The sequence below is a fragment of the Vicia villosa genome, linkage group LG1, assembly GCF_029867415.1.
Source record: "Vicia villosa cultivar HV-30 ecotype Madison, WI linkage group LG1, Vvil1.0, whole genome shotgun sequence".
Lineage (NCBI taxonomy): Eukaryota > Viridiplantae > Streptophyta > Magnoliopsida > Fabales > Fabaceae > Vicia > Vicia villosa.
The window spans coordinates 16,970,287-16,985,937 of NC_081180.1; the positions used below are offsets into that span (position 1 = coordinate 16,970,287).

Consider the following 15,651-nt stretch of genomic DNA (forward strand, 5'->3'; position numbering starts at 1 on the left):
TTACTATTATTAACTGATTACAAAACGTGATTATATAAAAAAAATGTTGTATGCATCATCAACTACTATATTTTCAATATGCTTGTGCAAAAATAGAGGCATCTCATCAATATAGATCATCAAAAATAGAGGCATCTCATCAATGTAGATCATCAGTGATTTTATTTATTAAATAAATTAAAACTTATTAATAATATGTTTATCAAGTTTAAAAATTAAAGTGAAAAGTTTTTTGGAGACAGAACATGAACACGATAAGCAAAAGATAAACTCCTCATTCAACCTTTATTCTCTCATCACTAAATTTTTTTTATCTTCTTCAACAATTCTTTTCTGTTTTAACTATCTTTTCTATTTCCATTATCTCCTTTTTTTATAGTAATTCTTTCTTCAACAATTCTTTTCTGTTTTAACTATCTTTTCTATTTCCATTATCTCCTTTTTTTATAGTAATTCTTTATATATCTCAGATTTTGATTTGGGTTTTAGGGATTTGAAATTGGAATTAGAATTTTAGATTTAGAGTTTCAGATTTGAGTTTTATGCATAAAGAATTTGGATTTGGAATAAACATTTGAGATTTAAAATAAACATTTGAGATTTGGGGATTTCGAATTTGAATTCTGAATTTAGGGAGTCAGATTCAGATATGGATTTAGGGGTTCCACCATGGTTGAATAAACTGAGAAAACTTATGCGAAGCAACTCAAAGTGTTTTTATGCTAGAGAAATCTGGCAAAGGAAAAGGGGCATGCAGAAATTGCTTATGTAAATGATTTGACCCCAATGAAGTCATTGAAGGATGCTCGAAGAAATCTGCAAAGAAAAAGAGACCTTTGAAAATTGCTTCTGCAAATTATTTGATCTTGGATTCAAGACTTTCAGAAAAACCATTGAAGAAACGTTACTGTTATTAATTATTACTCAGTTTTTTTAATTTTTAATTATTGTTAGTTTATAATTATATACTATATAAAACGTTAATTAGTTTATAAAAATGATAGTTTAATTATAGCTATATACTATATAAAACGTTAATGATAGCTAAAACTAAAACGTAATTGTTGTTTAAATGATAGTTTATATTAACAAAAATAATATGTATAATTATTGTTTAGTTTTTTTTAATTATATATAAATAATTAAAAGCTAATTAGATTTTTGTGACATTTATTGAAAAAAAATGGAGCATTAATATATAGAATTCCTTTGCAATTATATAAAACTAATTATATATAAATAATTAAAAGCTAATTAGATTGTTTTTAACAGGGGGAAAATCAAAACCGCTATTATTACAAGGGTGAAAGCTATTTAACCCAACATATTATGATAAGAAGAAGTCTGTTTAGTTGATGTGTCATCTTGGGTACTTTTCGTCTTCTTAGGCGCACCCTTGGTTTTATTCGCAATTTTTCTTTTATGTGATATTCCATGGTGTCACCCGTTTTAGAAAATTTATCCATGATCTCTTCCAACTCGATGGTGATGATTATATTGGATTCACCCTCTTTCGTCGGTTCGTAATCATCAAAACAGAGTTTTTTCCAATGATCGATTACTTCATCCATGCGTATCCGGGAATTCAACTTCATCTTTTTAGAAATTAGACAAGCACATGGAAGCCTGTAAATTTTCCTAATTGTACACCCGCACTTCGAACTATCCGGACCCGTCGTATCCGCCTGATTCACTTCTTGAAAAATAAAATTCAATCCCAACCAAAAATGTCATGTTCGTGGGGTCACACCAACAATTTTTAGAAGCAGTAGCCTATACTTGTTGGTCTTGTACGTCAAATCAATTATAAGGACGGTTGGAAATGTGTTGAACAACTTAATACTTTCGAAATGAGTCCAAAATATGTCACAAACCGTAACTCTGTATCTTGAAACATATTAGTTATCATCCAAAAGTTTCAAAAGTTGTTGCATTTTCGACCTCGGACCTATTTTCGCAATGTTAAGTTTCCAACAGGAAAGGAAAATAGAATAACAACATGCAATATAAATTGTCATGCAAAGAACATGTATCACCAACTAATCAAGCATGCAAAGATTGTATCACAAAATAAACCTTCAATCATGCATTTTCCACGAGAAACCTACCAAAGTTCCTTTCTATAGAATAACAACATGCAATATTAATTGTCATACAAAGAATATGTATCACCAACTAATCGAGCATGCAAAGATTATATCACAAACTAAACCCTCAATCATGCATTTTCTCTAAAACCTACCCAAGTTCATATCTATGGAACTCACCTTGGTTGAGAGGTGATTAAAATGACATCCATGCTGCAATTGAGTTCCTAACTTGACCAAAACTCCATCTTTTACACCATTTTCAACATGAGTCCTCCATCTTCAACTGTATTTTTCTCTTTGAATATATAACTTGTTAATACGAAATAATATATCAAACTGAAGGAAATTTCATAAGCTTTCCAAAAAATCCAAAGTCATCTCAACCCGAGTTGTGAGCTAAGAGATATTACCTTTTTAGTAGAGCTGCACCATGAAATACGAAAAATGAAAAAGATGAACATGATTTCTTCTTTCTCTCACTTGCTTCTAAGTTCCTTCTTTCCATGAATTCTGATTTTGTTATGTCCCTCCACCAAACTAGGCCTTAAGATTACATGCTAACATGTCTTATCTCCAAAATACCCTCCAACTAAGTCATAATCACCAAAGTGCCATTTAGTTCAAATCCAACTAATTCCTTTAGATATTTATAATATTTCTTTGGTCAAGAATGTCTTCTAAATACCATTAACCAATTTAAGTGATAATTACCTGTGTCGGAGAATCGGGGTATTATAATTATTCTCGAAAATAATCGGTTTTTTATTTTTTTTAAAAATAGACTTTTTTAATTTTTTGGCAAAAAAACAAAGTTTTCTTATTTTTTGAAATAACCGAATTTTATTATTTTTGAAAAAAATAAAGTCAAATTTATATTTTGTAAAGAAAACTATTTTTTAAAAATATATTTTTGTATTTTTCAATTAAAATTTTTAATCATATAATTAAAAAAGAACTAAATATTTTATTTCAAATAAATCTGGTTTTGAGCCCCTTTCTTGGACCCATTAAAAAACAAAATTATGAAGGGGCTCAAAAATAAGGGGCCAAGAAAATATTCATTTTATATGGGGCTTAAAAAAAAAAAACATATAGAGGGCCTAAATGTTAAGGCTTTTTCATTTAGGGCTCTTTTGACATCTCTAACCATACCTGTAATTCGGAAGTGACGAAAGACCTAAAATGTTTGACAAAATATACTTTGTTTTATCTTCTGGTTGATGCAAACCAATAAGATCATTAAATGTTTGGTTTTTTGGATTAGGATCTCTGAGAATGAACAAGATTTCTTCAGAAAGAGAAGAAGAAGAATAAGAAGAAGAAGACATTTTCAGTTTCAGTTTTGTTAAGTTTGTTATATTTTGGTTTTACTTCTGTAAGTTTGTTCAAATAAGAAGAGTGATGATTTTATTTACGATCTCACACATTCCATTTTTTTTAATTTTGTAATAAATTCGTTTTATATTTTAATTTACAATAAAAGTTTGAGATGAAAATTTAGTTTAAATAATTAGTCTTAAAATATTATTTTAATATTTTTTTATGTTATTGAAAAATATGAAAGTTTCAAAATATCATTTAATTTTTAAACTATTTCAAATAGTTTTTCATAAAAATTATTTTTAAATTATAATTTTTTGAAAAACATTATGATTTCGACTATGTTTTAATTTTCAATGTTTATGTTATACGTATACGATATCAAAATTAATTTTTCAATTTTGAAAAAAAATATAAAGACTTATAATATTTTAAAACTAAGGTAATTCATAGCCTACCCATAGGATTATCAACATTATAATTAGTCAATCAAAAATATTATTAATAAATATTTATTTCAAAAGGCAAAAATCATTTAGAAGTATAATGTTGGGTATGTTTATTTTGACTTTTTAAAAAACTTATTTTTCAAGAAGTTGGATTTATCGTCCAACCTGCGATTTCACAGTCAAAATCAAACCAAACCGACTCGTTCATTTATGGGTTGATGGGGTTGAGTTTGCGGGTTATATTTCATATAAAACAAATTTTTGGATAAATTTTTTTCAATTACAAAAATATTTGTTATATAATTATGTACCGGTCAAAAAGTACATGTGTGCATGTTCCTCCTGTAAGAGGATGGAGACTTAGAGGCCTTACTAGATTTATAACACTATATGGTGGTTAGAGTTTGTCTATGGCGACGAGAAGCCATGCCCGGTGTTGTTTTGAGGCAGTTTAGGAGTCCTGCTCACGTAAGGTGAAAATTTTCACTAATGACTGGTGGTGCTTGAGAACAAATGTATGGAATATGGTCAGTGGCGCATTATGTCTTTGTAAGCACTACAATTTTAAGGTGCAGAGAATAATTTTCCTCATCCTTGAGATAGGGTATTTATTGAGGCTCTGGGCATATGGTTTGAGTAACCCTGGGTGGAAAAAACCGCTCCCTTCTAATTAGGGGAGGTTATTGACCACCTATGTGTCCGAAGTTAGTGGAGACTCCATCTTTATTGACTAACGTCTTTACATGTCATTGATACCTTTAGGCGAGTATCCAAGTCATCGTCTGGGGGATAAGATTCCTAGGTGAGGGCAACCTAAATTGCACCCTTCATAAATATAACACCACATAGTCCCTCAAGCACGAGGGCTTATCTTAGGACGAAGTTATTTCAAGCTTTCCTTTTTCATACAAGGTGCGCCATCGCCATATTGGGGAGTCCCTTAGTCGAAGGCGGACATACTACGGGGAGAGTCCCTTAGCTATGGGTGAGCCCCTAGACTGAAGGCGTCTATTTTTAAAGGGAGAGTGCCTTAAGTAGGGGCGAGTCCCTCAGTTGAAGGCGTCTATTTTTAAAGGGCGAGTCCCTCAGCTAGGGGCGATTTCCTCAAAAGTGTAGTCACATTATCCTATGATCGTTTACTTGTTTTGATTTTTGCTAATTTGAGTGTATGAGATATAGTTTGTTTACGTATTTGTAATTTCTTATAATTTAATATTCACATGTTCATACTTTATTCACATTTGAGTCATATGGTGCCAAACAGAAGTGATTAAGGCACCTGAAAATTAACCGAGGTTGAAGGAAGTCAGTTAATGAGATAAACAACAGTGGAAAAGGCAAAGTCCCAATATGGAAGAGGTAAGGATGCTTGTCTAAGCAAGGTTAGACTTGTGTCCACTATGTGTCTATGTTTTCTCTCTATAACACCATTATGATGGTGTGTATGAGGAAAAATGATCCTGTGAAGAATGCCTAACTCTGAGAGATACCTGTTGAAGAGTCTAAACTCCCCACCCCAGTCATATTGAAAGGATTTGATAGGAAGTCCATGTTGCTTAAGATGCATGAAACACAAGAAAGGGGGGTTGAATTGGGTTTCAAGGTTTATAAACAATTTCTTCTCAAATAAAAAACGCAAGAACACAAGAACAAAAATAAATAACACAATTATTTTTATCCTGACTCACTATTAACGAAGTTACTCCAATCCACCCTCCAAGGTGATTTTGCCTTATCAACAAGGACTCAATCAACTATAACCAAATTGATCACATAACCACAATAAAGACTACATGTCAATATTGCAAACCATAACAAAGAACAATTGTCACTTATTGCAAACCACAAAGACTAACTATCAGTGTCTTCTTGAGAGTTCTAACTACAACCCTAGTCTCTCAAAGAACTATCAACTTCACTCGTTGAATACAAAGTTTTTGTGTTTACAAGGATGCTCCTTGATAGCAAATTACACAAGTTTGAAATACAAACAATTAATACAAAAGTGTTAAGCAAATATCGAACCAAAGCTCTTTGCTACAAGTTAACTAACAAAAGTTCACTTGCTTACAAAACTGTACAAAGAAATTTCCAGAGTTATTTCAGCAGTGTTTCAACATGATGCATGTGCCTTTTCCATACCCGAAGATTCTCCACGTAGCCGCTCAGAAGGAGTTTCAACCAGAGTGAGATCCAGTTGACCAGCGGCATGCTCTTCAGGAATGAGAACTTCGAGAACAGGAAGATAAAGCATAAGAGGATTAGGAGGAGGTTGTTAGTGAGATAGACAACAGTGAAAAAGGCAAATTTCCAATATGGAAGAAGTAATGATGCTTGGCTAAGCAAGGTTACGCTTGTTTCCATTATGTTCATATGTTTTCTCTCTATAACACAATTCTGATGGTGTGTGTGTGTGAGGGACAATGACCCTGATGAAGTATGCTTAACTTAGTGAGATACCCGTGGAAGGGTCTAAAATCCCCACCCTAGTCATATTGAGGGGATTTAATAGGAAGTCCATGTTGCAACTCAACCATGTTTTTAAACAGTTTAAAAATATTCAAAGCCTCAGAATTATTTTTAAGAAAGTAGATCCAAGTGAACTTTGTACAAGCATCAATAAAGGACATGTAGTACTTGAAACATAAAGTAGACAAATTGGGAGAAGGTCCCCATAGGTCACCATAAATTAATTCCAGGGGCTTAGAATCTATAGTGTGTGATGGTGAAGAGGGAATTCTGTGAGACTTGCCCATACAACAAGGAGTACAAAAGGAATTACAATCTTTATTATTGAATGGAACATTACAATTGTTTAGTACAAGTTTAAGAGTATGCATGCTAGGGTGGCATAGCCTCAAATGTCACTTATTAGTAGATCTAGAATTAACAATATTAGAAATAATAATAGCAGACATTATTTGAAAACAGGGACTCGTAGATGCGTCAGGACTGGAACTGGACAGATTGATTAAGAAGAATTTGTAATGCCCAGAAATTCGATTATTCACTTACTTTAGATGTTTGGAGTGTTTATGGATTTTTTCGCGTTTTGGGACGTTTTAGTTGGTATTAGTTAGGGATAGCGGATCGATAATTAATCGAGATTTTTAATATTTTTGGTATTAGAAAATTATTAGAGTGTCAGGTATTATCTTGGGAATTTTCTGAATAAATTAAGTTTGACCGTAAAATGAGAGTTAGCGAGTAAATTGAGAGTTTTAATTAAATAAGTGAGTTGTCGAGTCGTAGTTAGTTAACAATCGAGTATTGTTACCTACTTTATCTGACTGTTGTTTATGTTGGAGTGCTTAGTTGAGATGGCAGGTAGAAACGATGCTGCGATTGCTGCTGCTTTGGAGGCTATGGCTCAGGCCTTGGCAAATCAGCCGAATGCTGATGAGAATGCTGGATCTCGCAGTTTGGCAACGTTCCAGAGGGAGAATCCCCCGGTCTTCAAAGGCAAGCATGACCCTGATGGCGCGTTGGAATGGTTGAAGGAGATTGAGAGAATCTTCCGCGTGATGGACAACATTCATGCGCAGAAGGTTCGGTACGGAACTCATATGCTGGCAGTCGAAGCTGATGACTGGTGGCTAGAAACTCGCCAGAGATTGGAAGTTGCTGGTGAAGAGATCACTTGGGTTGTGTTCCGCAGAGAGTTTTTAGGGAAGTATTATCCTGAAGATGTTCGGGGTAAGAAGGAGATTGAGTTCCTTGAGCTGAAACAGGGGGATATGTCAGTGACAGAGTATGCTACAAAGTTCACTGAGTTGGCTAAGTTCTACCCGTATTATGATGGAACAGGAACTGAGTTTTCGAAGCGCATCAAGTTTGAGAACGGATTGCGCTCTGAAATCAAGAAAGCTGTTGGGTATCAAAAGATTCGCATCTTTCCTAATTTGGTTGATAGTTGCAGGATTTATGAAGAAGATCATAATGCATATTACATAATTGTCAAAGATAAGAGAGGCAAGCAGAACCGTAGCACACCTTATGATGCTCTAGTTGGAAAGAGTAAAGCAGATGTGGCTGACAGCAAGAGAACTAGTGGGGGAGAAGCTCCTGCCAATGTCGTTTGTTTCAATTGCGAGAAACCTGGTCATAAGAGTAATGCGTGCAACCTTGAAGTGAAGAAATGTTTTCGTTGTGGTAAGATGGGACATGCTATGTCAGATTGCAAACATAAGGAAATGGTTTGTTTTAACTGCGGTGAAGAAGGACACATTGGGAGTCAGTGCCTGAAACCAAAGAAGACTCAATCTGGTGGAAAAGTGTTCGCGTTGGCGGTAAGTCAGACTGATTGTGAGGACGAGCGTGTTGGAGGTAATGTTTCGTTAGTAATACTCCTTTAATAGCTACATTTGATGCTTGTGTTATCCGTTGCTTGGGTTGTTGTTATTAGTATAAAATATTTTCGTGGGTAAGGAATTAGTATGGTTGAGTTGTTGAGGGGTAGTGGCCAAAAAGTAGTCAAAACCAGAATTTGGGATCGGAGAAGTGAAGTGTGGAAGCAAAGTTAATTATTGTGATGTCGTATAGATTTTCGAGGACGAAAATATTCTAAGTGGGGAAGAGTTGTAACGCCCGGAAATTCGATTATTCGCTTAATTTAGACGCTTGGAGTGTTTATGGAATTTTTCGCGTTTTGGGGGCGTTTTAGTTGGTATAAGTTAGGGATAGCGGATCGATAATTAATGGGGACTTTTAATATTTTTGGTATTAGAAATATTATTAGAGTGTCAGGTATTATTTTGGGAATTTTCTGAGTAAATTAAGTTTGACCGTAAAACGAGAGTTAGCGAGTAAATTGAGAGTTTTAATTAAATAAGTGAGTTTAGATTACGTGTGGCATTGGCGATAGAGGGGTATTAGTTGGTAAAACCCAAACTTGAGTTTAGAAGACCATTTAATTTAGTAGGTTTGTTAGAGTTGTCGTAGTAGTTAAAAAACAAAACCTGAGAGAAACAAATACCAATAGTACGTAGCAGAGAGGAAAAGAATTTTTGGGATCAAGGGTTTTGGTGCTAGCAACTTAGGATTCAATTTGGCAGTCACGATTCTGATCGAATTTTCGAGCTCCGTTCAATCCAAAGGTAAGGGGTGGGGTTCAACTAATATAATCGATTGTATGATGGTTGTAATATGGGATTTAGAGTTGTATAACTTTACTGCTAATTATGTGCTCATGTGTTGAATTTGTGATTTTCTGTGATTTTGTTGGCGTACCGGTTGATCTGAAATTTCAAAACGAAGTTGTTTCGTGGATATTGTCATTTGCAATATGTTGTATTAAGTCTGTGATATATACAAATATGTAGGTGAATCGATGAACTTTATTGAACAAATTGGTTCTGTGCGTATCCAGAACCAGAGAAGAAATAGAAGTGGGACATGGGTCTTTGGGGGAGGGACTGTAGTCCCCAAGGCAAGAACAAAAAAGAAAAAAAATATAAATGAGATGGGGACGGGTATCCCTTGCTTGGGGACGGGTTTCCCTTACTTGGGGAAGGGTGTCCCACATACATCCACTCTTTTTCTTTCTCCTGAAAATGTATGAAAACATAAAATAAGCTTAATTTAATTAGTAAATTGAAAATGGATAATGGCTTAGTTATATAAAATAGGTATATACATATAATATACTAATTTACTAATAGATATATAAAATAGATAAATGGATAATGGCTTAGAATGATACATTACAGTTTAGTAGAAACAAGAAATAGCTGATAGCAGATTTACTAATAGATACTGGTTCATGTAGTAACCGAGTTGTATTTTGTTTACAACATAATTTTGAATGCAGGGAAATTATTTAAATCAGAATAATAAAATTTGTAGAGGCTAATTAATAATAGGCAGTGATAGCAATGAATAGAAATAGTGTTGAATCAGTCGAATTAGTAAATTAAGCGAAAAAATTAAATAACCAGAAGTAGAGGAAATTCGTCGGGGTGGTTCGAATATATATATATATATATATATATATATAATTAGATAACGTCGGTTGGTCATGTTGTTGAATATTATACCGAATTGCGTGAATTGCAGGTACCGTTGAAATAAGTTGGCTTTGTCTCGAATTTGGACAAGTTTTAGTTGTAGGCTCAAATAGCCAAAGTTGAAAATTGTTTAAGTTGCGGTTAAGTTGTTGTTTTTGTTGTTGTTATGATTTCGTTGTGATATTGTTGATTGAATGCCGTTCATTGTTGTCGCATAACATGGCATTGTTTAAGTTGGCCTGAATTGGCATCCGATTAAGTTGGCCTTGATGGCACCCTGTTGAAGTTGTTGGAATGCCTCAATAATCTGGCATATGACTAAGCTGAGAGTTTTACTCCGATGGATCCACATGCATTTGCATAGTCGAGTTTCATGTTGAATCGCATTTTGACGTCGTTGTGGTTGCTATGTAAGTTGGTTGATTATTGTATTGTCGTTATTTATGAATGTGGTGAATATTGTATGATTCTATGTCTAATATATCAATTATCATACTTTTGCTTATACTTTTCGATATCTCACCCTTTCTTTGTTTTCGCCGTTGCCTTTATATTGGTAACGTGCAGGTAACGAGGAGTAAAGATTTAGTAGCTTTTGGGTGTCGTTGCTCTGATACGTAGCACTCGGGGGGAAACGAACGCTTGTTTTGATTTATGTTGCTATTTAATTTCAAGTCGAATTCGGTTGTTATTTTGAGGATTTTGTTGTTGATTTAAGTTGTTGGAAGATGCTATGATTACTCGCAGTTTAAGTTGATTTGTTTTCCGCTGCAGTTACTTAATTTAAGGTGAATCATTGAGACTAAATACTTGTTGAAAATTCTTTATTTTATTATAGTGCTATGTATCTGTTTAAAAAAAAAATTGTTGTTTCCGTTGTTGGTTTTAAAGTTGAATGTAATACCTTAAGTTAAGTCGGAATTTTGGCACTCTGATTTTAATATAAACGTTGGGTAGAATTGGGGTGTTACAGAATTCATACAGATAATTATTGCTAACATGTCCTTTAAGCAGCACTTCATAAGAAGCTTGAGATTTGATAAGACACTGAAGTAAACATAAAATAGACTGAATTATGGGTCCAGTTCGCGGGTTGTATTTCATATAAAAAATATCTTTTGATAATTCTTTTTCAATTATAAAAAAATTGTAATATAATTTTGTACTGGTAAAAAGTACCAGTGTGTGTTATACCTGTAAGGACATGAAGACTAAGAAGCCTTAATAGATTTATAACACTATATGATTATATAATGTGGGTTACATGGATACTAAGATTTAAAAAAAAATAAAATTATATGATGGTTAAAAATTTTCTCATAATTTTAATTTCCATACAAGCCATTTGGCTTTGAGGATTCTTCTAAAAAACCTCATCAGATACTATATAAATATCCTTAAACTATTCAATTCCAACTTATTCGACTCTTCTCGTTGTATTTCTATTTGAAGAGAAGAATGAGATTACGTAAAGAAATATAAGGTGTCAAATTCATTGAATGTGACATTTATAGTTACATATGTATGTCAGTTAGCAGGATTGTAGCAACAATATCTAAAAAGAAAGCACTGAATGTTACCAAAATGTGATTTCGATTCAACAAGTGTAATGAATCATTACAAAAAATAAACGGGGAAAATTATCAAAATTGATGAAGACCTAAAATTATTATTGAATTAAAATTAAACATTTTACTCTTTGAACAAAAAGTTTCTAAAGTTGGTATGAATAATAAGATAAAAGTAAATTATGTGTTTGTAAAATATAATATAGTTATCAAGGATGAGACTAACTTTGGGGTTTACCTTGTACTCATTTTTTGACTTTACCAATTAAAATTATCATCTTATGTTATTATCCATTCTCAAGTTAATTTAAACCTAATCTCTAAGTAATTAAACCTTTAACAACTTAAATTATTTTTTTAATATCTTAAGGTTACACATTTAGATTTAACAAGAATATGTAGGTTTCAAGAGTCCACCCCAATCTCTAGGCAGTGGTAGGCAAAAATATCTTATAGTTGCATGTCCGTAATACATTTAAGGGGATCATCTCCAATACCGTTATTTTATTATTTGTCTTATTATTTTTGCCTACTATCATTTATTGAGTCTCCTTCATGATTTCACATCTTTGAAACAAGTTTGAATCGATTTGTTTTAGCATGCATAAATCAATAGTTATATTTGAGCTTGATCGTTATGCTTTTAGTCAATTGTATGATGATGATATATAGCGGAAGATGATGATCCAAAGGAAGCGTATAATAAAGTGTCGATTTTCAAAGTTGAAAAATTATACTTATTAGAAAGCACACTTACTATCAGTTGACAAAAATATACATCATCACATACATAAAAAATAGTCATACATTCATTATCCATTTATGTGTTAACAAAAAGTTTACTTTCACCAGAGTCCTCTTTCATTTAGAGAACCTCTAGGCAGAAAAGCGTTCACTTTCTTTAATTCCTCCCTGAATTCGTTCCTCGTGGATGATTTGTGTTTCAGTACTTCTATTCGATTTATTTTGAATAGAAAAAACTAGTGAGTTATGCCCTCACTTGATCCAGTCTTGTTTGACAATTTCTTTCTATTTTTTCATGGATTGAATTTCGATCGCTGGATGATTCTTGTTGAGACCGTGCACTTATGTCTGCACCCCTAATTTTTGAAAGACAAAGTTGTTTATATACCTTTGTTTGGTAGCCCACCTTCAGTAAAAGTCGGTGTACCTTTTGTATCTACATCTTCAGTATAAGTTGATGTTTAGATTTTTTTCCTACCTTCAGTAAAAGTTGGTAGCTCATCTTCAGTAAAAATTGATGTTCAGTTAGAAACACATTTAACATTTGGTTTCATTTATAATTTTTAATGGGAGTAACATAAATCAAATTTGTTTGTAAAAGGACAAATAAAATCAACCATCTTCTACTAAGGGACCATTTCTTTAATATGTTTTTATTTTGAAATATCTTCACTAATCCTTATTTTTTTATATTCATGTAGCCGAGCAATTGAAGATTTATAATGAAATTATGCAAGTTGTTACAGAATAACAAGGAGGTGTCTTTTTTTATATGGTTACGGCGAAACCGGAAAAAAATTCATGTGGAACCCACTTTTGGCACCCTTACGTTCAAATCGCGATATTGTTTTGAATGTTGCATCAAGTGGTATTGCAATTCTACTTCTACCAGGAGGAAGAACCGTCCATTCAAGATTCAAAATTCCAGTCCCATGTCTTGATTCATCCACATGTAACATTAATAAAAAAGACGACCTTGCAGGGTTGTTGAAAATTACTAAGTTGATTATATGGGATGAGGCTCTAATGACAAATAAGTGGTGTTTTGAAGCTCCTGACAAGTCTTTGAAAGATATCATGGGTGATGCCGCAAAACCATGCAATGAAATATTTGGAGGAAAAGTTGTAGTATTTGGTGGTGATTTTCGTCAAATTCCACTCGTTGTACCAAGAGGAACTAGGTCAGATATTGTGCACTCTGTAGCAACCTGCCCCAAAAATAAAGGTTTAGAGTCTCCACCTATTCTACCAGGGCGAATAGGAAACCCTACACAGTATAAAGAAATTTGGGTAAGTTATTATAATCAGGTCAAGGGAAGGTGTTAGGCACCCTTAACCCTTTCCTAAGGTTTTGAATTGAGAGGCGGAGGTTTATGGCTTAAACTATTAAGGTTTAATAGCTAAAGAAGTGAATAGGGCGAAAAGTGAGATTTGAACGAATTGAGGTTTTGAGGAGGGGGACTCGCCTTGTTTCCAAGTGCCTACGTATCTCCTTAGGAGAATCAGAGTCAACGTAGTTCGGGGCACGGGTTGTACGCCTTAGAATTGATTATGAAATTATTTTGAAGGCTTTTTGAATGGCCTATCGTAGTTTTGAATTTGTGATTTGAAGATGAAATGAGTGTTTTAATTATAGCGTACAACCCTAGTTTGATATGTTTTCGTTACGTGCGATGATCAATAGATTTGATCATTATAATTAACGAATTAGATAAAGTATTGCTAACCATTCCGACCGATAGATTCGATCGTCACGAATAACAAATAAAGTGTATTTTAGTTATGTAATTAAATTTCATGTTTTATCATCATCTCTCATAACCAATAGATTTAGTTACTACACGATAATGAATTTCAATATTTATGTTTTATTATTTTATCTCTCGCCAATGCGACTAATAAATTTAGTCGGATCGAGGAGAGAATTAGCCGAGAACCAATTAAATCAGAATTAATATTAATAAATAAATTATTTAGATTAAATTTATTTCTCGCCAATGCGACTAATAAGTATAGTCGGATCGAGGAGAAAATTATATTTAAAAAAAACAAATAAACAATTAACTAAAATTTATAAAGTTAATTAATCAATTTTTATTTTATTTATACAGGGGGGATGTTTTTGTTCTTGGGTAGTAATTGAGGAGGTGCAAACAGGATTTGGGTTAAGCCCATTGTTATTCCTGGTCCGTTGGTTGTATGTGGCGAAGGTGTGTGGCTTTGGTGTGCGTTCAGGATCATGGCTGTTAATCTAAATCTGATGCCAAATGGACGGTTTGTACGCGTTTCAAGTTGAGGTGTATGGTAGGACATACGCAGCAAATCATGTCCGCACGCGTCAACAAGTGGCCATGAGAAAGCCACGTGTTCTTCACCCACCGAGACAAGGACGGTGTTATCCCTCGTCTGTCTCTCTTCTCCGCCTCATTTCTCTCCTATCTTTCTCTCTCTAACCTCCCCTTCTCTCTCTTAGTTCTCCCTCACACTCAAACAAAACCCAGAAAAACCACCACCTACCACCATGAAACCCACCCCCGTCCGCCGTGAAACCCAGATCTCCGGTTGAAATTCAACCGGGATCTTCAAATCTTCAACCATCCCCAACCCAGAAAACCCAGATTCACTCCCCCAGATGAAGATCGTTTTGATCTTCCTCTTCTCCGACCCTCACCTTCATCCAATATACCCAGAAACGTACATAAACAATAAACCCTATCGTCCCAAACCCTAACCCTCATGAACCCTAGCTTAAATAAGAACCCTAACCCTAGATTTATGAACCCTAGTCTATAATTTTCCAGAAAAAAAACACAATCAAAATCCACAATCATTCATGCGAAGAGAAAGCCCTAAGCTAAGTATTTGATTTGGTACCTTATGTTCTTGAATTCTAGAACGTGTTAGCTCCCTCCCTCTAATCTTCTTCTTCTTTCTCTGTGATTGCAGGTTCAATCGAGATGAAGATAAACTCGAAGATCTTTAGGGTTTGTTCATTCGCGGCGGCTCCAAGAGTTTCTTCCCCGAAAAATCCTCCCCAATTCTAATTTCTTCTTTCATATTTATAGTGTTAGGTTTAGATTAGATTTTAAGAAAGATTTGATTGTATTACGTTTTAATTTGTTGAGATTTGATTCAATTAGTTTTAGGATCTGATTTGTATTTCCGTTTCCTTTGTAATTGATTTTGATAATGTAATATACTGATTCAATCACAGATTTCCTTCATTCAACAAATATCTTTGATTGTTATTTGATTTTGGTTGAAGATTTGATTTCATTTTCTGGGCTTGAGATGAAGTTTGATTGATGATTAGGGTTCGAATTCCTTGGCCGCCGTTAGGGTTTGGCTGGTTCCGTTTGGGTGAGAACGAAGGTGAACAGGACCCGGGTTGGTTATGACCCGATCCAAACCTGATCCATGGCCCAATCCTTGCTAATTTGTTTTGGTCCAACAAAAATATCAGTCCATTAATCTT

General features: G+C 33.8%; 1 protein-coding gene across 1 annotated transcript; it reads left to right on the forward strand.

The window, feature by feature from the left end:
* The first annotated feature begins 7,179 nt into the window (after positions 1–7,179).
* Positions 7,180–8,214, forward strand: LOC131654868 (uncharacterized). The gene has a single exon (XM_058924820.1). It carries the CDS (start codon positions 7,180–7,182, stop codon positions 8,212–8,214), a length of 1,035 nt encoding a protein of 344 aa, XP_058780803.1.
* The last annotated feature ends 7,437 nt before the right edge of the window (positions 8,215–15,651 follow it).

What these genes read in the sequence shown, in the direction of transcription:
- LOC131654868 (XM_058924820.1), top strand. Translation starts at nt 7,180, where the DNA reads ATGGCAGGTAGAAACGATGCTGCGATTGCTGCTGCTTTGGAGGCTATG.